We start from the raw sequence: 27,339 nt of genomic DNA, 5'->3' as shown, positions 1-27,339 counted from the left end.
AAACATTCTAGGAAATCATCTCCCTTACCTGAGATAAGAGTAAAAACTAACCTAGCAGAGCTAGTGAGATCTGAATGTCTCCCATGACCCACCTTACACCAACAGTGATCCTCAAAATTAAAACATGAACTAATCATGTCATTCTCCTGCTCAAAAACCTTCGCTGGCTCCCACAAGATAAAACCCCTTAGCATGGCATTCAAGGACTTGCACGTATCAGCCCATCCTTCAGCCTCCACACCCTACTTCCTCTACTGAAAGCATCCCGCGTTTATTACGCCCAGCTCTTTCAACCCTCAGTCTCTCTCCCAGGAAATCCCTTCTCTGTATAAAACCTACTCAGTCCTCAGAATCCAGACCTTTCCCTTATCCTGTCCCCCTCCTAACTTTGTTGGCCCTTGGAACTTCAACACTTTGTTCACCTGCCCTCTATAGGGGGCATCACGTCTTCCTGCACTTGCCTGTGTCTTTATCCATCTCCCTGCTGGTCTGTGATTCCTGGGGCAAAGACGGTGTCTTACTTGTGTTTACATCCTGTCATCCAGCCCTGTGCCTTCCAATCCTAAAGTTGCTCAAAAAGGTATTGGCTCACATGTGGAAATGGCACTACGTGAAGGTGTTTTTAAACTGGAAAGTCTCATTAAAATGTAGTAATTATTGTCATCAAAGGGGTCCATGGAACTGTACCTTCATCGGATGGCTATTGAAGACTCAGAAGGATCATCTCTCAGACTTTCTCAAAATCAAAACTGAAAACCTGTACCTCTACGATTCCTTGTCTGCGGCTACTGTTTCCCTCGCCTTTTCGTACAAGCTGCAGTGTCATTTAATTGTGAGGGAAAGAGGCACTAGATGTTGAGCCCAGACAGACATGGATTTGAAATATGAGCCTCTCATTCATTCCCAGTGTGTGGCCTTGGACAGCGCACTCAGACTTACAGAGCCAGTGACCTCACCTCTAAAAATAAGAAAAATGCATAACAGGGTTGTTGTGCAAATCAAATAAGAAAGTGTGGGAGAAGGTATTTGCAAACTGAAAATGCTATAAAACTGTAAGATGTTATTCCCATGATGAGAAGTAGACAAGTACTAGCCAGTCGCGCGTTCCTTTATTATTCCTTCCCCATTTCTCTCCCCTGGATTCCCTTGTAAAGGGACCACAGTGTGAATGTACACTGACTGGGCTTGGGTCTGCTTTTGCATAGAGATTTTGCTCCAATCCCTAATAAGGCTGATGATCCACTTTCTTCTCCACAAAGGGAAAACTTTTGTGGGGGAAATAACAGTTTCCTCAGCCCCTGTGGTAACAGAACATCTCTTTGATCTCTTGCCACTATCTGAGTGTTGTTTTGAAAGTTACTTACGGATGAAAGCACCCCCCAAAAAACCTACTGTCAAAGGGGATTTCAGCTCACCTCAAATCCAACCAGCTCTGAGGTTTTGCATGTGTAAAATTGAGATGGCGACAGCTACATAAATATTAAATGAGCAATGAGATGTCAATGTTTTTATTACTGTTTGCAATTGAACTTGGAGTGAAGCTGAGACCAGCTACATACACCTGGAGAGAGAGCATGGTTTTTGATATGACCACGATATTTGATTTGGAAATTTTTAAGTATACACAGTTGCTAATAGCTCTTAGTTTAAAAAAAAAAAAAAAAGTAGTTAAACTCCAGTATTCACCATTTCCTATGAGAGCTTGAGATGCCAAATATTTGGGTTTACATAAAAATTTGGCTCACAAATGCCTCTGTGAATAGGAAAAGCTGTCTCTTGGTGGGTAATAGAAAGTCAGGCCATCTCCTGCTACTCACAAAGGGTGAAGGCAATGCCAACCCTGACCTGGCATCCCATCTCCCATGGACCATGGCGCTAATACTATTCTGGTCTCCCTGACTACAGCCTTGCCCATCTCTAGCTTTCTCCCACAAGGTACAAGAGAGATCTAACGTGCAAATCTGATCTCTGAGTAGCTCGGCAATGACTTCAAAATGCGAACCCTTGTTAGCATGACACAGAGCTCCTGCCGCCCTGTTGAATCTCCTCTGTGACTAAAGTCACTCTCCCATCTCACTTCACTCTTTCTTCTCCTCTCCCCATGACCGCCTTGCAGTTCCCCGAGGGCACCATGAATCTGCCCTTTGCACAGCAGCAACCCGTCTGGGGTACCCCTGGCTGCTCTCTCCCCGTGGCAGACCTACACATCCTCCAAGGATCTGCCAAGAGTCAGCTTGTCCAGAAAGCTATCCCTGACCAGCTGCTCCCCAGGCTGTCCGGGGTGCTCCCACTCTGAGCCGCCTCTATCATAGCACTAATATATTGCATTATAACCTTGTATTGACTTCTCTGTCTCCCCCATTAGATTGTAATTGTCTAGAGGGCTAGGATCAGGCTTTATTCAGATTTGCAACCCAGCACTGTACAGCATCTGGTCCCTGGTAGGGTGCAAGTGAAAAGTCTGATAAATCAATCATCTAATCAGTGCTAGGTTTACAGTTAGATTTGATTTCTTATCCCAAATATACCAGCAGTTAACTTGGGGTTGGATATTGGACCAACAGAGACAAAAATTCAATAAATTCAGCTATCTTTATTTATTGAGAACCTATTATGTATATTTCCCTCCAATAAGTCCACATAATTCTTTTTTCTTACTGTCTCTGGGCCAACTACCTTACTCGCAAGATTTATATAGTGCCAGGGACTGTCTCGCTCTACCTTGTTATCTTAGAATAGGTGAAAGACTTTTCAAAATCCAAAGAGCTCCTTTCCTCCGTCTTCCTCACAGTGGGTGACCTTTTTAGAATGTTTATAAAAATGCAGCCTGGTGGCAGCACTTGGGATCTTGCTCCACAGCATATGTCATCCGTTTGGTTCAAATAGACTCTTAAATTTTATTTTATTTTTTAAATAGCAGCCTGGTTCTTTCTTTTAAACTGTGAATTGACAAAGTCTTCTTTATTAAATGAACTGCTACATTCATTCACTTTATACATCTTTACTGGACACCTACTATGTGCCAGTTGCTCCCATGGACCAAGATAAAAGGCGTGGAGTATTCTGCCAGTTCGAAGACATGAGCTGGAAAATGCTCAACGTTATACATGTTCGGTCCAAGCTACTGATTCAAATGTGTTTTGTGAATGTTGCAAATATAGAGACATCGCATATAACTAGATACATGTAAGTAGTCAACAAACAAAATGGAGAGAACTACAGCACTATCCCAAGAAAAGTAATTAGACCCTTCAAATAGCCCCAGCTAGGAAATACATTGTAAATTATGATGTGTAACCTTTCATGGGGATCTCAAAAAAAATACATGCATGTTGTTTACAATATGAAGGCTTTTCTTTCATCCCCTGAAGTTTGTTTGGGTTTCCTGGACCCCCAGTAAAGGACGTCCGCAGGAACATATTGAGGTTCGTGCTCTCTGTATCGGCCAGTCTGATCATCCGGACATAAGCAGAAGCTGAGCCTGGGAACAGAAGACAGAGCTCTTTGTCTCCCTGGGAATCTCCGGGAGGCTCCTTCTTGCCTTGATGGGAAAATCTAAAGGCTGGATTTGTCAGGATCAATAAGGCACCTTGTTGAGTAATTTACAGTACGATGTGAAAGCAAATACAGAAGGAAGCACCCCAAACAGAGCATTCCCTTGGTGAGACACAAAGGGAGGAGGCCTGTGGCTGGCTGCTTCCAAGGTGGTCTCCCCCCCGCTTGCATCCTTGCCCTGTCCTCCCTTGTCCCCTCCTCTCCTTTCTTTTCTCCCACAGATTCCTTTGGATCCTGGGGAACCGCTCCTGCTTTGGAATTGGTTTGTTCCCAGGCTGTCCATCCTATCTCTCACCTTAGCCTAAGTGTCTCTAGCCAGAGGGGAGAGAAACAGGTGTGTGTGTGGGGGGGGGGGGGGATACAGCCTTATTCAGGCCTGGGAGGGCTCAGAGCAGGCTATTGGAGGGAGAAGAGGAGGAAGACTCAGCACCAGTGAGGTTATTTACATAACGTGAACCAGCCTCCAGTTACTTGCCAGCAATTTACAGGAGTCTCCTGTGACTGTTTACATTGCTGTTGATTTTTTTTGTAAGTCAGTACTTATCCTGGCCACAAGAGCCCCATGTCGCTGACATGAGAGTACAGAACACCTCCATGAGACTCGCAGTCATCAGCACAATCCTCTGTTCTGCTCAGCGGTCACTGTCCCCAACCCGCTCTCCCTTTGAAACCACAACAAGAAAATCACAGTATTAGAGACAACCCTGGTCCTCGGGGAGAGAGGACAGAGGTGTCCACCAGGAGCCCTGCCTTGTGTCCCACACAGTGTCCTCAGTGGAACTCAAATGTTGCAAATAGTTTCTACAAGTTTTTCATGGTTGGAGTTCTCTCTAGCTTAAAAGACCTCAACCTGGCTCTTCATCCATTTATCACTTTCTCCCTATGTGGGGGCAGAAGGCAGACAAAACACACGGGGGTTCAGCTCCAGATTCGGCAATGCTAAGCTGTGCGGCCTTGAACTAGTCATTTAAAAGTTCTGAGTCTCAGTTTCCTCATCAGTAAAATGAGAAAAATACCACCCATCCTATGGGCTTGTTATGAGGATGAAGTGAAATATTTGGAAGTAAAGCTCATTGCCCAATAATTAAGATATTTTCTTAGTGTCCTCTGAAGATCACTAAGCATTAACTTCCTATAAACCATTATCTGCTTTTGTTTAATTCAGGGGTTTTTTTTGGTAACATTTTACACATGCCATCTTTTAATCCTTTAAAAAATAATTGGAACAATTTTCTTAGGAAAAACTGCCAACCCCACCCTCAGCCAATATAGTTCTTTTCTATTATCAGAAAACACCTAGTTTAACTCTGCCTCAACTAGCAATACCCTTTATTGGGGCACTTGAGGTACCCATAGCCTCTATTTTTTGAAGAATACAGCAGAGGCCACCGCCCCTCCTTAAGATGTGCTCTTACACAATGGAGCGTAGGTGAGGTGGAAAAGCACACTTGTTTCTTGGGGTCCAGTAGACAATAAGTGTCTCGGGAGGAAGAGGAAGTGACTGGCATTATATTCATTCGACATTTATTTTTGGAACTATTTATTACTCCATGCAAGCCATGGTCTCAGCCAACTGTGGGGAATGCAAAAATGAGTCAGACACAGTGTCCACCCTGAAGAAATTACAGGGAAGATAATGCTCATTATCATGAGCATGTTAAAATGCTCATTTAACACAGATTTTTAAAAATGTCTACAATGTGCAGATACTCTTATAGGCCCTGAAGATCCAGTGGGGGGAAAAAATTGACAAACTCATGGAACTTACATAAATAATTGTAGGTACTAAATGCTAAAAATAAAAATAATAGGATAATTGAGAAAAAGGATGAGTTTGGTACACATAACTTGCTAAGTTGCAGAAAGTGCAGATGACGCTATACTATGGCATATGCTGTTGGGGAATCTATATACATATTCACTGTCTTTGTCGAGCTTACAGGATGAAAGAGGTAATTCACTAATAGATAATGACTGTGCCACCAAGGTGCTCCAAGAGATAGAACAAGGACTTGATGTTGTCCTGGGATCAGAGAAGGTGTGTGTGCAGAAGTGACATTTACACTGATTGTTGCAGAGAAGGGAAGGGGTGGATAATTGAAGGAATGAAAGTCAGAACAAAGGAGGAAGAACATTTCTGGCAAAATGAACAGTATGTGTGAGAGAAGTAGGAGCCTGACATGTTCAAGGATCTAAAAATCAGAGAGAGGGCCTGGGTGGCGTGGCTCAGCAGTTGAGCATCAACCTAGGATCCAGGAGACCAAGGTTCGATTCCCGGTCAGGGCACATGCCCATGTTGTGCACTGGATCCCCAGCAGGAGTTGTGCAGGAGGCAGCCGATCAATGACTCTGATCATTGGTGTTTCTCTCTCTCTCTCTCTCCCTCTCCCTTCCTCTCTCTCTGAAATCAATAAAGATATAAAAATAATAATAATAAATAAATTAAAAATCAGAGAGAGGAAGAGACCAAGTGGGCACTATGAAACTGAAGCTAGAGGTAGGGAAGGCCCAGAGATCATCTACTAGAGCCTTGTAGGCTGGGATTGAGGGTTTTATCTCAGGCTCAATAAGAAGTTATAGGTGAGTTTTGGGTCCCCACAGACCTGGCTCCAATTCCCAGTTCACCCACTTGTTAAATTGGCAGAATTACTGAATGAATTACGAGGTCTTGCAGGAACAGTGTGAGAAATAAATGACGAACTTATCTGTAAAAGAACCTGGTTGGTTTCCATTAAGTGCTGGTTTTCCTTCCCTGGAACACAGGGTAAACACAGTGGTGGGAAATAAGGCTCAGAAATTAGGTTAAATGCCCCACTACGGAGCCCTTATTTTATAGATCACAGGGAGTAAAATGGATGAGAATTGTCCCCCACCTATCAGTATACACATGAGTCAAAACCACTCAATCAGAGCCCCTCCCCCAGAGCTCTACAAGAGAGTGTGGGGTGGGTGGGCCTCCAAAGGTCAATATGGTGCAGGTCCTGTCCTCAAGGAGTTTAATTTGTTCCAATTATAAGGAGGGCAATGGAATGTTAAAACAGGTATAGTAAGAGAGTGAAGGAAAAGCCAAGTAGTTAGAGTGCCTTTCTCTGAACACAGGCCTCTCATCTGGCAGGGAAGTTGGCATGTTTCTGCTTTTGCCTCTCTGGCTGGTTATTTTAATTCCATGTGGGCCCAATAGGATTCAGAAAGCTGTGAATTGGCCACGTATCTTGGCTCTCATGTATATAAATCAGATAGCTGATCCTGTACTTCCCTGCCTGGTGTTCTTCAGAAACGTAAAATTAGCTTGTTGGAGCTATCTCTCTGCAGACAAGAAGGGTGTCAGTATGCTGGAAACAAAAAATGAAAATCTCAGCATCCCAGGAAGGGAGGAGCCAGCAGAGGAGCTCTTATCCCACCAAAGAGGCATTAGATACTGCTTACTCTCAGAGGTGTGGTGGGGGGCAGTCCTAGCCTTCAGATCTCTCTTTGTCACTTGGTTTGAGTCCCTGCTATTGTTCAGCTTTATCCACCATGGCTTTTACAATGCTTATACTTCTACAGTGAACAAATATTATTATCTGGGCAGTTTCTCTTAAAAAGTAGTAGAAAGCAAATGAAAATCTATCTGGACATCTGATAGCCCAAGGATATGGCAACGTTCCGAGGAAAATTAAGAAGTTTTTCCAAATTAATGACTGAAGTCTCTATTTGCAGTCCACAGTGTCCTAAAAGTGCCCATTCATAAAGCCCAGATAATCATAAAATTAAAGTGTAATAAAACAGAATAAAGAATATAATAATAATGAAACCCAGATCATCCTGGCTAGGCGTGGAGCTTTTTCAGGTCATCAGGAGTAGGGGGCTGGTACGTCCTGCCATACGTACAACCAACACTCAGGTTCCTGTTGGTCAGCCCCAGATTTGCCATCCTTGTTGCAGTCAAGTCCACAGATTCCTACCCTGCAGGCTGCATGCTGTGCCAGTTGCTGGGCCAGCCCTGGCTTAGGTAAAAAGAACTGACTGATGCAGGGAACCTGGCCACCTGTACCCAGTGCCTGAGGCAGACCTCCCAGTGGTGGGGGCTTGGTAACTGAACTTCTGCCCCAGATTCCCTCACTGTGCCACTCCTGCGTCCTAAAGGGATTTGCATGCCTCATTCTTGTGTCCTGATAACAGAATGTTACCTAAATTATGCCTGAGAAATCTACACTCTGCTGGTAGATTTCAGACACTGTACCCTGCTGGTCAGGATACACCCACACTTAGAGTCCATCTGAGCAGTCACCAACCACTTATCCAGTGGTAATTGTTTAACAATGGGCTCTATGGATTGGGGGGGAGGCTATATGTGTATATACATATATACACATGCACACGCACATAAGTCTTTTATAAATTTTACTGATAGAAAAGATATATAGCACACAATATACAAATAATAATAAAATATATACTTTTTTTTTTTATAAATTCCTTGTAGCCTATTGATTCTCCCAAAACGTTTCTGCTTATTTTTATCAGACTCTTGAATCTGTAGCCAACCTATAGCTGCAAGTAACAATGAGTGTGATTCCACTGTAAATGTTGTCTGATATTTTCATTTATTTTAAGGAAGTGAAACAAAAATGAAACAACAATGTTGAAACTTCACTCGTTAGTCAATGACATTCTTTGTTGAATCAAGCCATAGTTTTCAAACACTGGAAGAATTTTTCTTCAGTTTTTTGGTGCTACTGTGGTGTAACAGCCACAGAAACTTTTAACTTTAATCTGCATTATCGACATTTTCTCCATCACTTTCTTAAGTCTAGACCGGTGGTCAGCAAATTTCTCCTGTAAAGGGCCAGGGAATAAATACAGTAGGCTTCGTGGGCTATATATAGTCTCTGTCACATATTTTTCACTGTGTGTGTGTGCATGTGTGCATGTATTTTTTTTTTTTTCCATTCCGTTAAAAATGTAAAAACCAAAACCATCCTTAGCTCTTGGGCCATACAAAACCTCAGGCCAGATTTGGCTCATGGAACTGTAGTTCACTGATACCCGGTCTAGACAGTCCACCAAATGAAAAAATCAAGACCTTGTTTATAGTATTTGCTGATTTCTCTGGTGTAAATATTCCCACCACGGCCAATGTCAAGCTACCAACGTGATGTCACTAAATTGGCTGGGAAAAGATGTTCAGTAGTACATCACTATATGCTACTTGTCCCATTCAGATACAACAGATGTCAATAACCCCAGGGACATAATTAATAGTAAAATGCAGTAAAAATGGAGAGAGATGAGTTTTGAGTGCTTACTGTCTTTGTCTTTATACAGTTTAATTTTTAATGATGGCTGTGTTGCCCACCAGCTCACAGAATTCTGAAATTTTAACATTCAGCTCCTGTGAGCCATGTGAGTCAGCTCCAGCACCCTGCTGCATTTATCCCCCATCTCAATGCGGATCGGGGCCAAGCTCTGACCTCCTCCCTCTCTGTCTGTGCTGCCTCTGAAAGCCACACTATCACACACCACCTAGTCTCAAGATGTGACACAAGAGGAGGATTTTGCACTCTACTTTGTGATAAATATGACACCTTTTCCAAACCAGTGGGTGAATCTACTAAGGACAGGTAATCCTATAAATGTAAGAAACTAGTGACTTCTAGAGACCTGCGGCCTGCGGGTTATTTATGTTGCCAGTAACTACACTAGTGCAGATGAATCGGACGTTCTCATCCCCAAACGACGGCGTTACTGAAGGAAACTGTGTCTGAAGGCTCTCCTAGATATCCCAGCTAAGTGACCAGAGACGTACATGAGAGGTGAACCTCCGTGGATCTCGTTGGAGACATGAGGCTGGCGGCAACTGGGCCTCTGAAGACTGGTATTCATTCAACACACATTTTATGCTAGCCTTGGAAAGAGAGAAAGCCCTACCAGGAATAATAAGAATCACAGGAATGACAATACCTTTCATTTAAAAAGCCAATGGGATCAAGAGAATCAATCAGTTTAGTTAAGAACCATAGAGGGGGGAAATAAAGAAGCAAATGCATCCGACTATGGAGCTGACTTTTTCTGAGGTTACTTGTAGTGCTTATGTACTTTTCAAAATCTGAGTATCTAGAAATCCCTGCTTCCTACCTGTATCTGTGTGCCACTCTAACATGTGTCTGGCAAAACTAAAACAGTGTACCCAGATACACACGATTGGTGTGGATGGCAGAGTCTGACGATAAAGAAATGCACACAGCTTTGCTTTAAATCTTCAAAAGTCATGGGGGTAGGAAGGCATTACTAGCGTCCCAAAAAAAAAAAAAGCCTTTTGCCCTTAATTTAAATCATTGTTTTTCTAGGGAAATTTAATTTGGGGGGGAAAAATGTTTTTCTAATTAACTAGAAGGCCGTGTGCTGTGCAAACAATAAAGATTCTTGTTTGAATGTAATGCATGCCCCTGATCCTAGGACTACCGAGGGAATTTAAAATAAAAAATGCAAGCGGCTCGGACCTCCTGTTTTGCCAGAGCTAAACAGAATTCCCAGATCCAGGGTTTTCACGTCAGTTCCCAATTTAAAACCCACAATCGCTGAGCGGGTTCAGGCTTCAGCAAGACACATCTTCTCATCTCTAGAAATGACTGTATTTGGGTTTCTGGGCACGTCCCTCTCTCCCTCTTTCTTCCTCTTGCGCTATGGTTGGCCTGGAAGGTTAGAAACTGCACAATTAGATGGATCGGGGGAAGATTTCATAATGCCCTGGTGCTGGGCGAGGCAGTCTAGCCAAATTCCGTTCATTAGCTAAGGCGCCGGGGTGAGTGTGGCCAGTAAGAATGCTGTTTTGGTTCCACAGAAGTGCTGATAGGGGAACAGGAAATCAACTTTTATTTTTTGGGTTCCTGAGAGACAGCATGGGCAAGTGACGAGTCTGGGATGCTGGGGATCTGGAAGCCAGGAGTTAATCTCCATCTCAACCACTTACTGGGCAGCTCAAGCAACTTCTGCTCTCTTTCAACCCCGTTTTTTCTGACACTGCTTTCTTATTCTGTATGTACCAGCATCAGATTTCTGTCTTCCTTAGACTTGCAAGCATTTGATTCACCCAGCATTTACTGGGCCACCTATACTGGGCTGAGTGCTATCATAAGGTGCTTTGGAAACTGGTACTGACTGGACATGGCCCTTGCCCTCAAACAGCTCAAAGGCTACAGAGGAGACAGATGTCTTAAAAAATAAATACAAAACAATAAAGCAAGTGCAATGTAGGACACATTAAAATTGATTTGGGATCCCGGCCAGCGTGGCTCAGGGGTTGAGCATCAACTTACGATCCAGGAGATTGAGATTCGATTCCCAGTCGGGGCACATGCCCAGGTTGCAGGCTTGATTCCCAGCAGGGGGCGTGCAGGAGGCAGCCGATCAATGACCTTCTCATCATTGATGTTTCTATCCCTCTCCCTTCCTCTCTCTGAAATCAATAAAAATATTTAAAAACAAAAACAAAACACCTAGGTTTAAAAAAAATTGCTATGGGAAAACTAGCAAAGAAGCTTTCCTTGGAAACCCAGGAGAAGCTAGGAAAGGAAAGTGCTGGAACCAGGGCTGTTTGAAGAGAAGACGATTTGGGGACAGAGGACCATGAGCACTGAAAGAGCAAACAGCATAAGCAATGGGTCTGAGGTCCAGTGACTGGTGAGGCTGGAGTGGAGGGTGTGTGGGGCCTGAGCAAGAGGCAGGAGGATAACCTTCACAGGGCACCCCTCCCAGCGCAAACAGGATAAAGCAACTCTGGGCTTTGGGGCCTTTGGGGCTTTAGGGAACCAGTGGACAGGTTTGGGGCTTATTTTTTTAATCGGATGAAACTGACTGGACATTGTAGCAATGTTCTTTTCTTACAGCTTTAGTTTACATAGTTTTCGTATCTCAAAAACCTGGCCTGAAATTTAAAAGTGTTTCCGCGAGAGCAGGGTGCATGAATCACACTGTCCACAGCACATGGCTTGGTGTTCGCCTCGCTCTAGACCAAGTTCTCGGCTTGTATGTCTAACACTCTGAGTCTTGAATTGCCTGCCTTTCTCCCTGAGTCTGTGACATTTCCCCTCGCATTGTAGACTTTAGGTGACAAGGCCAGCTCTTCAGCAGTACTTTTCCTTCCTAGAACTCTCCTGCCCCAAGGATTCTACATTTCTGAATCTTACACAAAAATGAAATCTTTGTTAAAATAACAAAGTGTCCCACTAAAAATATTCATAGTTATTTGATTTAAATATAGTGAATCACGGTTGGAGCCAGAGCCACATTTTTAAAAATACTCACACCTAGGTTTTGCATGGTACCTTTCTTGCTCATGTTCAGCAGCTAGGAGCCACTCGTTGCATGACTAAACCCTGCTCCTGTTTCCTAGATCTAAGTGGAAACAGTTGCCTGATCTTTATCTTACAATTATAAGTCTTATATCGTTTTAAACTTCTATACATGGCTCCAGCCCTTCAGGGATTTAGGGCAGGCTTATATGTGATTTTTCTCATGGTTTTAACATTAAGTCTTTAGACGACCTACACATAACTTTCCAGGGAGAGACCATGCTAACCTGCCTTCGTAGAATTCCCGGCTGGCTCTCAAAGTGACTCCTGCTCACTCCGTTTCCCTCTCTCGTTCCTTAAATTACCAGAAGCTCCTTTTTACATGTCAGAAGAGTCCACCCACCCAAGGAGGTAGACAGAGGAAAGACTATTGGTTGCCCAGGAACAGGTTGGCTGTTCCAACATGGAGAATTTTTTCCCTTCCACGTGAATCTTCCCTTTTCCTAGTCCTGGCCCTCTTGGACACACATGTGTGTTATAAGATCTAATTAGACTTCAACGCTGCAAACATTCTGTTAATTCCCAAACCTGCTTCTATGTTTTTGCTTTGTTTTCCAGAGGCCAGGCCCTCTTTTCCACCTGGGACATGCTTTGTAAAACATATTTCAATAGACCGCGAATGGTTCTTATTTGAAAGTAGATTGTGTTTCTTCAGAAATTTTAAAGATTGTATCTTTGAGTAATTTTTCATTAATCGCTTGCCAGATAATCTGGTATTTTGCTCGGTAATCCATAACTCTTCTTTTGGGCTGTTACCCTGAATCCGTAGCCAGGAGTGAGCTCTGAATTCTCAGCCTTGAACTTGAAGTTCCACCACGTCAGTCAATCAAGCATGTCTCAATGGCAACCAAGGATATTTTTATTTCCAGAATTTTCTTTGCTCTTTCTGCATGTCTTTACACACTTGCTACTGATTTCCATCTTGTTTTGTTTGTGATAACTCTCTTGATGATTCCTTTTCCCCTTTAGTTGAAATTATATGCAAGATTATTCTCTGATTACAAATCCTCTCCAATTTGCCTTTCAGAGATGACTTCTTCAAGGGCTAGTAACTCATCATAAGCATAATAAAACATTTTGAAAAGAATTATACACACATGCACATATGTTAAAATATATATGTATATATGTTTTAGAAGACATGCTTATAAGGGGGTAGAGGCTCAATTTGAGAGTTAACAGATAACCATAATCATTTGATTTTAATTGGATTTTACAGTATGCCTGAGAATGAAATTAATAGATCTGCATTTTTAAACTATAATTCAGGCTATAGTGAGAGGACTGTACAAGAGAATGAGAAAATGAACCGAAAAATAAATTAGAAGAGCTGGTCAGGTGATCTATCAGACCTATAAAAAATCAACTGCTGAGCTGATGCTCATGATTATGAAGGCTTGTTCTAGAATAATCTCAGTGTGAGAGGGAGAGGGGGCTTATAACCTACCGAGTTTAGTAACTAACTCATCATAAGGAATGGGGGAGAAAGAGGAGGCAAGGATGCTAGAGATTCGGGGCTGGGGGATTGGATACGTGTCAAGACCATGACCTAAAGTTGGGCAAACAGGAGGAGAAACATATTTGGGCAGGGACAAGTACTGAGCGGCTACTCAAGTGCAGTGGAGACTTACTAGAGGAAGTTAAAGCTCCAGAGAGAGGCTATACCTAGAATTGCAGTTTCAAGAGGTATAGTTGGCACCATAGAAGTGGATCAGGTCTCTACCTGTAGCCAAGCATGAGGAGTAAAGAGAGGAGCCAATCCTCCAAGGAGCATCACATCAAAGAAGGAAGGAAAAGGGGAGCCTGGGAGAGCCTCGAACGAGGGGGTCAGAAGGTGGGAAAAGCAGAGAGGGGGTGCAGCTCAAACCAGTGGGAAGGCAGGTTACAAAAAATAAGGGAGGCCATTGTGGCGGGATGTCTCGATGAGCGGTCTTGCAGGTGATCAGAACGCTAGGAATTTTAGGAGAGCAATTTTGAAGAAAAGGGGCAGAGGGGTTGCTGTCTATAACAGAGGGATTCTGTGACTCCAGGGGTGCAGAATTTAGGAATGGCATGGCTTGATTTTGAAGCAGTTAAGTGTCGTAGAGAATATAATTTAAATCTTAAGGTCTACAGCTTGTCATCACGAGGTTTAGAAACGTGCAGGCCTTGTCTTCCACATGACTTAAGCTCCTGCTTCATTTAGGACCACCTTAAATCCTGCCATGTGTAAACCGTCACTTAACACACTTGTTACCGATGATACAAAATGTATCTTTCCCGATCGTGGTGTGTTCTTTTTTCCAACCAATGAAAAATGTTATGAAAGAACATGACCTCACAGTAAAGCGGGTGTTAGAATTTGGGTGTTAGATTTAACTTTGCATGAACACCCACTTTGAGGATGTCAGGTGTCGGGGGAGCATTGATGAAGTCAGCCACAAATCCCAAATCCTTGGGCCGAAGAAAAGTCAGCGAAGAAGCCCAGGAGATAGTATCGGTATCGGGAAGGAGACAGGGAGCCGGGAAGTGGCCTATGAGACACAGAAGAAAGAAAATGATGCCAGAAGGAGAAGGTGTCCCACTGTGGGGAAGGACACGAAAAGAGGCTGCTTTGTTTTGAATGAGAATGTCGCTGGGACCTTGAAATAGCATTTTCAGTAGAACAGTGAGGCAGAAACCAGACTTGGGGAATGGATAGAATGTAATGTAACGAACCCTTCTCACATGTAATCAAATACTTTATCTTCTGTGTACAGTGACCTTTCATATGTAATGTGCCTGAGCATGTGTTTACACACACAAATATTTAAGGTGTATTCATCGCTGTTAAATAGTTACTTTATTTTGCTCTTGTTTGAAAAAAATAATTGGGAACTTGGAAACCAACTTATGTGGAGGAGCATGTTACATGGGTCAATATAGGAAAAAGAAGATAAACTCACTATTTTTGAGAGAGATTATAGGCTGGAGTGTCTATGATGCTTCTTGATGAAGCATCATTCATTGTCCCCCTCTCTCTCCCCTCCCTCCCTCTCTCCCACCCAGTGGAATGGAGCATGTCTAAAGACTTTTGTCCTCTGGCTGGAGAAATCATCATGGAAGATCTGCAGGCCCTGAGATGCACGATCACAGGGCTTACAACGGTAAATGCCAAATCATTCCCCTTAGACTGCCCCTGCCCCTGCCCCTGCCCCTGCCCCTGCCCCTGCCCCTGCCCCTGCCCCTGCCCCTGCCCCTGCCCCTGCCCCTGCCCCTGATGTTTGTGCTGGAATTTTGGTAGCAAAGGCCTACTCTGGCAACAACCGCCACTCCTTAGGCGTAATGTGTCTGGTATCCATAATCCAAACCCCAGGGCAGAGCGAGCAGAAAGCATGATCCACTTTGTAAGCTGCCATGTTCTGCAGAGATCAGAAGGAGCCTGGCCTCATGCAGGCCTTGAGAGCTGTTGCTTTCTGGATCGCAGTTCAACCTTCAGGGGGGATCAAAGGCTCCAGGAGATCCAATTTTGACTCCCTGTCTGATAGTAAAAACAACAGCCTCATCTAACCCTACCCCCGACAGCCTGGTTGAGATCAGTCATCAACTGGAGTCACACAATTTCCTGAGAGAAATCCTTCCCCCTTGATTTAAAAAAAAAAAAAATCTGTCTAAATCTGCTTCCATAACAAAAGCAACTATATATGGTGGCGCTACATTTCTCAGTAACCTGAACCAACTTAAACTGTGGACAAAAAACTGGGATACACTGTGCTTATTTGTTCAACCAATCTATACTTAAACATTAATTATTTATAGAGCTATAAACCATATAAGCATACGAAATGCAAAACATAAAAACATCTAGCAAGTCACTTCAGAGGACTGAAACAAACTCTATATTTCCTCAAACAATTAAAATGCAACAAAATGGCATATCAAAATATTTTTTTATGAAAAGAAAAATTTTTAGGTAAACTTAAATCCAACCTTTTTTTTTTATTTTGGGCCCAATTCAAATAATTCATGTCTTGGGACCTTCACCTATGAGAGGCAGAGGGAGAATTTTGTTGTTATTGTTGTTTTTCTAAAAGGTCAGTCAATTAAAACAGTTTTATATGTAAAGTACAATCCTGAAACCCAGCAGCAAGAAGCCATACCAGGTTGCGTCTGTTCGAGGTTGAACCAGCTCATTCTAACAGAATTCTTGGTGGTTGGGTCACCACCACAGAATCTTGATTTTTAGTTCTAATCACACATCTACACCAGACACCCAAACTGTGGATTACCAGAAAAAACAAACCCAAGTGGGTGGCCCCCAGAGAGGCCATCGGCAGGAGGCTGATTCCCAAGCCTATAGCTCACAGGGTGGAAGAGGGCCACGGAAAACCCTGGGGAATTTCCATTGCTTGAAACAAAAAAGTGATACAGTGATAAAAATCGAAAGCTCTCCACAGAGAGTTTCTCTAATATTTGAACCAATTTTTATAGGAATTAAGTTTTTCCACTTGGCCGTCCAATGAGAACAATGCAGACAGTATCCTAATCATAAAAGCGCAGAAGTAGATTTACACTTCTGCAGTCTCCATAACCTTGAGGCACATAGAAACCCACTCTCTACAGAAATCCATTTTTAATATTAAAAAAATTTTAACTTTAGAATATAGTAAGGCCAATATTATTAAATCCCTAGCAGAGGCTCTACAGAGATTGCTATTTTTTTTTAACTTCAAACATCATTTTACAATATTTACAAGCCATGGTTTATCAACTGCTGGCTTCTAAAATGCCCCTTTGGGTTCACTGGGTGGGAGGAGGGAAATAAATAAACTTCTCAAAGCAAAGGCATAAAACTATACAAAACATTTTAAAACATTATAAGCAAACAAAAATAACTCCTTAATTCATAATGCCAGGAGACATCAAAGAATAGAAGCCATTGTTTTAATAACTGTTTTTAAATGGAAGTAACATCAAGGAATTAAATTTTTTAAAGTTTCAAGAGCTGAGTAGAGAATGTTTGTCGCGCAGTTTATCGTGGCCTAAAGTGTGCAAACCGTCTAAACGTGCCCTAGTGAGGGACTGGTTAGTCAATGGCTGTACCTGCCCCACAGTGGAGTACTATGCAGCCAGTAAGAGAGTGGAGCAGACCTTTAATTACTCATCTGAAAAGATGTTCATTAGAGCCTGTTAAATGTCCTAAAGCAAGTTGATCCACTCAAAAGGTGATGGTGGCTGTCTCTTGGGAGGGGAGGATAGGGAGAAATAGGTGAGAATGAGAAGTGCTCTTTTTTGGTAAACCTTAGAGATCTGTGACTTTAAAAAATTGGTGTATATGGGTTTTGGAGGGGCCAGAAAAAGTAATTATGATGGTCTGTTTTGGGGGCAGGGAAAGAAAGCAGAGAAACCAAAAGGGCACACCCCCAAAATATTTATCATTGTAGGCAAATGTAACAGTTGAGAAAAGCTAGAAAGCTAAGGTATGGGTGGTGGGGCAGTTTGTTCCCAAGGGATAATAAATGAGTCGGTCAGACATGGAAATCTACTTCTAGGGTTAAAGTGACTTAAATGAAATCCCTGATGCATTCTTCTATTTCCATACTTTGCAGGGCCAACAGTATTTTGTTCAAGTCTCGGCTTATAACATGAAAGGATGGGGACCTGCTCAGACCACGACACCAGCATGTGCCTCTCCTTCTAGTAGGTGGTGGCTGTGAACTCCCTCAAGCCTGGCCACAGGCTTCAACTCCATCCCCGGAATGCCATTGCCATTCAATCCCTCTCTCCACTGTGCAGGACTAACTCAGGGTAGCGTCTGGACCACACACTGAATGATTCCTCTGCAGAAATGCTCCCCTAGGATGCAACTCGGTGGAACGAAAGGAGAGAGAATGTGTAGCCAGCAAGACCAAATTTGGTGCCCATTATACCTTTTATTAGCTCTATGGCCTTCAAAAGTTATTTAAACTCTGAGCCTCAAGTCAGCATCTGTAGAATTGGTCTGATCATACCTTTATGCAGGGCATTCGTAGGGAGGTACTGAAACGACACCGTGGGCTAGAGGACATACACTCCACTTCAGCTCTTGTCACCCCTTCTGCAGTGGGAGCCTAGCAAATCTTACATTCTGTCAGAAGGAAAGCTCTCTTATGAACACTCTGCCACAAATATAACCTATCATGTTTGTAGCAGTGGCTGAAAAATCCAGCAAAAGCCTCCCCTAATTATTTGATTTATGCCCTAATATATCTCTCTTAACCAGAAATTTTAATTAACTAGAAAAAACCTCCAATACACCATATGATAGCTTTTTCTACATAATGAACCTATTGCTCTAAATTGTACTGTAATTTTTTTTTTTTTTAGATCTTCATGAATGTGATAGTTAAAAATGGCATAATATGCTTCCTGTGAGTACCAACTGCAACATCCTTTTTGGATCACAATTTGCCATCTATATCAACTACCTACCATAAGAACATTCATTTCTTTCTATCCCATAATGACACATCTAGGAATCTAACCTAAGAAAACAGATGCAGACAAGCAACATGGGCAAAGATGTACAGTGCAGCAATCTATTGGTACAGTGAAATATCATGCGTGGTGGAGAGAACACATATTCTGTATTAACTTAGTGGTTATATAAAGTATGATATAGTATCTACACTACAGAACAAAAATAACCACTAAAAATGGTGTTTTAAAAAACCATTGTGTAGAAGAAATTCTTATGGTATAAGCTTTATGTTCAAAAAAATGCAAAATTTTATATAGCATTTAAACTGTGAGTTTGACTATAATTAGATAGGTGTGTCTGCATATAACTGTCCAAATTTACTAGTGGATATTTGGGTTATGAGTTTCTTTTCTATATTTATATATTTTTTGAGTACTATAACAACCCTTTACCCAGGATGGATCATGAGTCGGTGGTACATTATGGGCTTTCACATTCAGTGTCTCACTTGATCCTCACAACAGTCAGTCATCACTGTTCCCACCTTGTGGATAAGCATCAGCATCAGCATCAGCGCTAACATTCCTAAGGCTCATTATATGCTGTACATTAATCTAGGAACCTGTCATTGATTGATGCTTTTAATCTTCATAAGAAAGCTGTCCAAATAAGAATAAAATGAAGTGCATTTTATTCTGAGGTCCATTTTACTGATGGGAGAACTATTAACATAGAGGCACATGCATACATAGAACCCAACATCACTGAACTAGCAAGCACTGAAGTCAGGTCCAAACCCTCCTCCTCCTCTGAGAATAAAGAGATTGGGATTCAGAGAGGGTGTTGCCTTGCCCAAGGTTACAAGTCTACCGTATGGCTAAGCCAGGATTCAAGCCCAAGCTGCTCAAGACCCGCTATCTAGGCCAGGGGTAGCTAGTGCCCTGCTATCAGGCAGACAAGCCAACTAAGAGCCAGCCAACCATTCCTGACTCCCGGCTCTGGTGGACTCAGTGAGCTAAACCAGGTCACAGAGAGCCTCATACCACTGATCCCGGAGACCTCTAAGGCTCCTGTATGCCCTAGCATCTAATGATGTAATTATTCTTATTTGGACAGCTTTCTTATTAAAGACTTGTCAGAAACACACACTGGGAATACTGCAAGATTGAGATACTAAGGAAACCAATCTCTTTCCAGGAAGAGAAGAAAGGGGTATGTATTGTTGGAAATGGAGGGATAGAAGAGACAGAAAAGACAAAGAAAAAAAAAGCTAGCCTCTGCTCACCTGAAGGCAGGGCAATGGGAAACCCATTCCAAATGCACTCCCCCATGCAAATTCTGATGCGCATGTGGATGCATTAACTTGTAAGCATCAGATGTCTGGCTCTATAAACAAATTCTATTCAGACACTCCCCCTCACAGCCCATTTGAGGAGCTCTCTCAAGAATGACAAGAACAGTTGGTCCAAGGCTGGGAAGAGTTGCTTATTGTGTGGTAATTAACACAGCAAAACGGAGCTTTCTACAATAGCTCAATGGATTAACAAGGGTGTCTGGCAAAGAACTGAAACATGTCGTTACAGTTGCTTCGGACATGCCACATAACTTGGAAAGAACAACATAAAAACACTCTGTCTCTATTTATAAACAGAGTATGACATTGTGATGTAACATGTATCAGTCTTCAAATATTTACCAGAAGACAATGTATCCTAACATGACAGAGTAATTGGAAATTGGGTCATATGTTCCAGTAAGCTATAAAACTTTTTTTTTATATTTTTACAAAAGTCCTTAATGTGTTTTTATAGACTTATGTTATATGGCATGGTACATAATAAGAGAAAAGGACCCAGACAGGCTTGTCTGCGTTACGATCGGGAAAGCGCTGATATCGCCAGTGAATGTAAGCTCTGCATTGTGTTGCAACTGAAGTGTCTCATTACCAGAACAGTGAGCTGTATTATGTGGCATGATCTGCTCTTTTCCTACCACACCAAGTTTATTCCTGTCAGGTTCCTGATTTCTTAATATATTTTCAATTTTCTCCCTCATCCCTAAAGTCTCCTATTTTATGTAGTCGTCAGAACCTTCCAAACATCTATGAGAAAAACTCATTCTTTCCAAAAACCTTGGCATCGTGTCCAGCGTTTAGTCGGGCTGCAATTTAGCATTAGCAATTTTCTAACGTATCATAAAGTCATCAGCCTGAGCTCGCCACTCTGATGTAATAGGGCCAGGGCCATTTCATCCCCCCTTGCACTGACGGCGGTATTAACACTCATTAGACTATATTAGCATGTTTGGGGCCAGGTAGTAATTCAGCCACCCAGGAGTCTTACTCAAGCAAACAGCATTGTTCATCTTATCATGAGTACTTTGGATATATTTATCCAGCTAGGGAAACAAATTCATCATGGCCTTTGGGAATCTATGAGGATAATGTTTATTCTCACTGTGCCAGGACACCAGGGACACCACAGATAGTCCAAGAGCCACCTGGAGTTCATTTCCTCAAACATTTCCCAATTTCCCAATAAAGGCCCTTTCGCAGTCCATCCTACCTGAACACCATCATGCTGTTAAGTCACAATGCCTCCCCAACATTTAATGAGTGTCTCCTAGGTGCCCAGAGTGGTGCTTTATTTACATCATTTCTTTGAAACCTCAGATAACCTAAAAAGAGACTCAAAAACTCACTTTACAAAGAAGAGCCCTGAGGCAAAGAGAAATTAAGTCACAGTTCCTGCCCACAAGGAACAGAGTCCACAGAAGGCACCTATGCCAATCCCCTGTCTCCAGGGCTGACCACAACTAACCCACACCACACAGACGCCAACCAAGCTCTGACCCTCCTTCCCAAAAGGAAAAACAAACATCCGTGGTATAAGGAAATGAGCATGGTAAGGAGGGTCACAGGACTATGCGACAGTCCCGGCCATGCTCCCAACAAGCTGAGTAATGTAGAACTGGAATGGGTATCTCTGGGCCTCAGTCTCCTGAGAGTGGAGATGGAGAACAGTGCATGGGGGTAGGTGGGAAGGGGGAGGGATTGATTAGAAAATCTCTGAGGCCTCTTTCACAGGGATCATCTGATAAGGTAAAGAAATGATGTTTCCATACTCGCTGCTCAGGGAGTTAACTTCCAACCAACGGAGACCGGTCTTTTTAAGTTGCTACTTACACAGTGTCTTACTTACACACTGCCTTCCGTGTAACACTGTGCTGGGTACTCATCCTCCTCCCCACACATACTGCAAGGGAGGCACTCTGCTCCTTTCTCATGGCATGGGGCAGAGACCCAGCTGGTGTAACTAACTTGCCTCAGTTACAGTCACTAAGGGAAGAATCGGAAGAGCCAGGATTCACGCCCAAGTTTACCTGCCTCCAGGACCTGTGTGTTCTTTCTAACTGAGCTGTACTACTTGGCCTTGGACGGACCATTGTAGGAGACTTTTACCTAACTCTAGCTGCCATGGCATCTAAACAAGGGCAATCCCATATTTTAAAAATAAATCTGGGGATGGGGGGATTTGAAAATGACTCAACTAGAATTTAAGCCTCCGATACACTCATGAATGAACTGACTTTTCTAGGGGGAAAAAAATGTCTAGCATTTTTAGCAAAAGCATTTTAACCAAGAAGCGCCTTCAATTGTTGCTTTTGAAAGGTTCAGAAAGTAAAACTGGGGGAAAGAAAACAGAGGGAAGAGGGGATGAACTATGAAATGACTGACTGACCTGCTAAAAAAAAAAAAAAAAAATCCAGAGTTGGAGACAGCAGAATTACAGTCTTGACATTAGTCCCGTACGGGTTATTACTCTTGATATCATTATTGCCAAATGGAATGAAAATATAAGGGGGAGAAAAATCTCAGTGGGTATTGCAATTTAAATTTGCCATGTAAGCTAATACTGTATATTTAGAGACTGAGCAGACAGGGTGGTTGGTGGCTCAGAGTATGTGCAGGAGTCGCTGTGCCAGCTAACCAAAGCAGACATTCATTAGAGCAAAATGTAGATTTCCATTTCTTGGCATCTGACATAGGCTCTTTCCTTGGAAAGAAATGTCAATTTGGCCAAAAGTGTGAAACCTACAATAAAAGCATTGGGGACTGTGGATTTCATCTAGTCTGCACATTCCCACCCCTTCCTTTCCTACGGCAGAAATCCAGTTGAGACGTGGGGTGCTGAGTGGAGAGGTGGCAAGGGAACTGATTAGGACCCTGGGTGCTGAAAAGGAGAATGAAGAGTTGGGGGGGGGGGGGACTGGACTCCCAGATCGCCCGTTTTCTTTTGGCTTTCCGTTACCATGTTCTCTTGCCTTGAGACTGCCCAGCACGAGAACCCAACCACAATTACTGTTTTGCACAGGGCCCTGGACAGTGGCAGCCTCCAAACCCTTGGCACTGCTTGCCAGCCATGCGAGTGCTGGGTGCTTACCCACATGGTCTGTGGGCAGCACGAGCAAAGCTCAGCTCCTGAGGCAGGGCCGCGGAGAGGCCTCCCCTGCTTTAAAATTTCACTCTGTTTGTTTCTTTTGTTCAATAGACTGGAAAGACTGTGACGACAGAGAGCCCAGACACAGGGGACAGAGTGAAGTTTTGGAAAGTCTCCTGCAGCAAGTCCGAGCCCTTCATCAGCATTACAGTTGCCGGGGTAAGGATAAAAGTCTGCACCAGGCCATCGGCTGAGGTCTCGGTGGCGCCGGTAATTTTAGCAGTTTCCTAACTGGGTCATACCTTCTCATTCATCAGGGAGAGAGATATTAATATTTGTACATCTGGAATCACTTTACAGCACTATCTTGCTTTAACCCTTCAGAAGAGGCTCCCCTCTCCTTCCTCCCTTCCTCGCCCTCGCTCACTCTCTCTCTCACCCTCTCTTTATAGGAGCAGTCTGAAAACAAGCACAAGAAAAAATGGCAGCTGCCATTAGTTCCCTTTCCTTTGAATGGTCCTATCACAAAACTCCTCAGTGTGCCGGGTCTTTGGGATACTCACCCTAGAAAGTCTCACCTGCAAGGAAAATTCTGGGAGCATCCCCAGGAGGGAGAGGGGGGAACAACCATTTGTAGCAGCAACACTAATAATAAACTTTTGTGTATACGTACAATAAAGCTTACATGCAATTTCACATCCAGTGTGCCTTTTCCATCCTTATTTTGGCAAGTATCACTGGGGCGAAGTGACTAGACCAAGGTCACAATGCTAGGAAAAGACAGAATCGAGATACCAGCTGAGGTTTTCTGTCTCCAAGTCCAGTCTCCTTGCCCTACCTCATTTTTGTCTCTCATCCTTACATCAGGACTGGGCCCTGGACTGTAATCTCGCCCTGAATTTTAATCTTCCCCTGTGCTACTGCTCAGGAGAAAGTAGAGCATACCTCCCACAGACCTAGCCAACGACGCCCAGAAAATCTCTGAGGCGCTTTGGAAAGCTGCTCTTCTACTTGGGCTGTTCCAGTGGGACAGCATCAGGTTTCTGATCTGTGTAATGATTCGTGGAGCAGGCACTTAGTTTTATTTGGAGAATTAAAGCCTCCATAAAGTTTTCATTTTCCACGCTCCTTTACCCATCAGATGGCCAACCGCGTTGCACTCCCTAGATTCAGGGCGCTGCTGGGCCAGCAAGGTGAGAAATCGGTGGTTGAAACTAAGGGATGCTGGCTGAGTTTTGACGAGGTGTAACTATATAACTATGGTATAACTATGACAGCAAAGCCCTCCAGAAATTTTGGCTATAGCTAGAAATGAGAACAAGTGTTTGCAAGAAAATAATATTGTTCTAATGAATGGTTCATTAGGAGAGGTAAATATGCATGGAAGAAGCTTGAGAAGGAAACTCCAGGGGGATTTCATTCCCAGAATTCTAGGAAACCTTTTCCCAGGCCGGGGCCTTCAACATTCCACACTAGGCAAGGTGCACTCGATTCCCAGTTACCCAGGATCTATTTAACCAGACCAGGTATTACCCAGAACATTATTTCCTTGCAAATATTTGCCCTCATTTCTAGCTATAGTCCACAGGGCTTTGTTGTCATAGTTATACGGTAACTGGGAACAACATTTTGCTAAGGCTGAGTATGATCGTCTTAGCACCTACTTAAAACTCAGCTAGCAACTCTTAGTCTCAACCGTAGATTTCTTCCCTCCCTGCCTTTCTCCCTCCTTGTCCCTCCATCATTCTTCTGCCCCTTGGTTCCTGTATGGCAGGCAACGGGAATGAAGCAATTGGATAGATAATTCTTTGCAATTCAAAAGCCACAATTTGTTTGGTCTTTATCAGATGCGGGGAAGCTAAAACTACTCACGAGAATGACACAATACTTTTTTATATTATCTGGGGATTTAGATGCTCTCCCCATTACTATTGCATTACTATCCAATGGTCAAGAAACGATTGTCTAGACAGCCCAATTATTTCTATGGTTTCCATCAACTGTTATCATGTGCATGTGTTTCCCCACAGGGATGTAAATACATGCACACTATCAGGAAAGATCGAGTGAGGCAACAGGTAGAACTTCCCAAAAAGGAGGAGTATTTTTTATATTGAAACATGCCCTGGACACTTAGACCCAAAGTGTGTGACACACCCAAAGTGTGTGTCAAAGAACAGTGATCCCATAGGATGCTCAGCTGAAGAAAGGTCCCTGGTCGCATAAGCTTAGAAAGTGTTGCATTATACATTCCCCACTGGGAAATGTAAACTAGACATTAAAATATTAAAGACTCTAATAAAGAGGCATTTTGAATTTGGTTAAGCAAATGGTTTCCAAACTTAGTTGGCCAACGTTAAACATTTTTCAGAGAATTTGTGTTTCAAGGCACAAATTTCGGGAAATGCTGACCAATAATAGGCCAGGATAAGAGAAATGAACTCACACACACACACTCACACACTCACACACACACACACACACACAAATGATTCTAAGATAATTTAACATAAATCTCTCTAATTTTAAAATGATAAATGAAGGATAATTAGGTATTGCATACAGAAAACTAGAAAATTACTACTTAAAATACTCAATTACATTGAGATACAATGTGCTTTACTGAAGGGATAAACATTTACAAATTTCGTAATTATAAAAAATAATTGTTTTAAACCCCAGTTCTACCACTTGCTAGCTGTGTGTCCTGGAAAAAAGCATTTAACCTCTCTGAGCCATAGCTTCCCTATCAGGAAATGTCAGCATAATAATATCTATCAAGATCCTTGAGGATTAAGTGAGATAATGGATTAAACTCAACTGACATAGTGTAGGCGCTCTGCAAACTCTAGCTTGTTTTCCTTCCATATTCTTCCAGATAAAGAATGACACTTTACTGATCCATCCTAGGATCAAATTGTAATTATGTGCTCCATTATAATGAGCCTGGAGTACTCAGTAAATACTCAGCACATTCCAAATGCAGAAGTAATAATAAAACACCCCTTTTCCTACCAAACCCCTACATGGGAGGTGCCAAGACCCACATTAATTTCTGTATTTTGGCTAGAGAACTGGCCACAGCTAATATGCATGTTCAGTACTGGGATAGAAATACAATGGAGATGTTCAGCAGCCTTTATTATTCATAAGGTCAACGCCCTAACATATATAATGAATTATAAGGAAGCTGTGTTCACCACAGCAGTACCCTATAGGAGTGAATTTCAATTATCATCCAATTTTTCAACTGGCAAACATTAAAACACTGCCTATTGTGTGTCAGGTGCTAGACATACCAGTATGAATAAAATCAAGCCCCTATGCTCCAAGCACTTAAAAGCTAAAGACCTACTTGCCTTCAGGATCCAGAAAACTAACAATTGATCCAGAGCCCGTAACAAAGCAGAGACAGAACAGAAGCCATAGTTCTTAGGAGAAATGTGAGTTTTAGGTCTTGTATCAGTCAAAATGGCCTATCTCATGCTGCAATAATCAAACAACCTCCCAAATATTTATTCCTCCCACATGCTATATGTCTAGCACAGGTCACCCTCTTTCTAGAAATATTTGCCAGCATCCACGGGGAAGGGAAAAGAAACTCTTCAAGGTCTAATCTAGACTTTATTGTATGTCACTTACACTCACAACTCATTGGCCAAAAACAGTCTCATGGCCCCACGCAACCACAAGGCCTATAAGAAGGATAATTCTACCGTGGCAAAGAGACCTGGGATATTTAGTATTTGCACGGGCCCCTTTCCCAACTGGCAATAGCATTTCTCATTGTTGCCTTTTTATTTTTCAGTCTAACTTGTTTAGTTCAATCTTCATTTTTATTTAAATTATATGTGATTATACTGAAGCCAGGCTACCTGGGTTCAAATCCAGACTGGATATTTACTAGCTGTGTGACCTTAAGCAAGTTGCCTACCCTCTCTAGCCCTCATTTTGCTCATTGTAAAATGCAGGTAAGAATTATATGTACCTATCAGTCATTGTTTAAGGATTAAACAACTTAAAATAAGTAGAGCACTTAAAAGAATTTTATTATTTTAAAAAGTAATTTCTCCATTTCCTATTCCCCAAAGACTCAATTCTTTTGGCCAGTTCTTTTGCTTTTTTCTTCCTATCTCTACATACCCTGTTTATATTGCAAATTCTTGATTTTTTTTTCCAATTGTAGGCATTATCTCACTAAGGGAGATGACGATTTCTCTCTCCTTTACCCCTCCACCCTCTTATACACACATACAATTCCTTCCCCCTTATCCTGCTAATAGAGTTATATTGTAATTTTAGCAAAATCAGTATTTGTTACTTACCTTATAATGATCATGTAAATTCTATGATTATTTTTTCTTTCCTGAACTTTTTGTGTCCCCTGCAGTTAATAATCATCTTGTATTGTTTTCTTATTTTTGTATGTGGTTATAACTAATTAATGTCCAAGCTATCCTCCAGTTGCATCAATTTTCTCTCCATACAATCAGATAACATTAGTATTATTTCAACTGCACCTCCTTAAAGAAACCTCTCGTGGGGCCCTCTGACCTCCTCCCATCTAGACTGGTTACTGGCTGCCTCTGTGTCT

The 27,339-nt window shown here is 42.5% G+C and overlaps 1 protein-coding gene across 1 annotated transcript in view; it reads left to right on the top strand.

Moving 5' to 3' along the window:
• ANKFN1 (ankyrin repeat and fibronectin type III domain containing 1) overlaps positions 1–27,339 on the top strand; it is a gene marked incomplete at its 3' end in the record, with an annotated part of 128,747 nt that overhangs the window by 49,287 nt on the left and 52,121 nt on the right. Inside the window, exons 6-8 of the mRNA XM_081162062.1 lie at positions 14,916–15,013; positions 17,456–17,546; positions 22,857–22,964. Coding sequence (XP_081018188.1) covers positions 14,916–15,013; positions 17,456–17,546; positions 22,857–22,964 — 297 coding nt within the window. The remainder of the gene's footprint in view (positions 1–14,915; positions 15,014–17,455; positions 17,547–22,856; positions 22,965–27,339) is intronic.

Source organism: Miniopterus schreibersii (assembly GCF_964146895.1).
Source record: "Miniopterus schreibersii genome assembly, chromosome: 16".
Lineage (NCBI taxonomy): Eukaryota > Metazoa > Chordata > Mammalia > Chiroptera > Miniopteridae > Miniopterus > Miniopterus schreibersii.
Note: the sequence above shows the minus strand (reverse complement) of the source record. Positions and strands in the feature narration are given on the sequence as shown.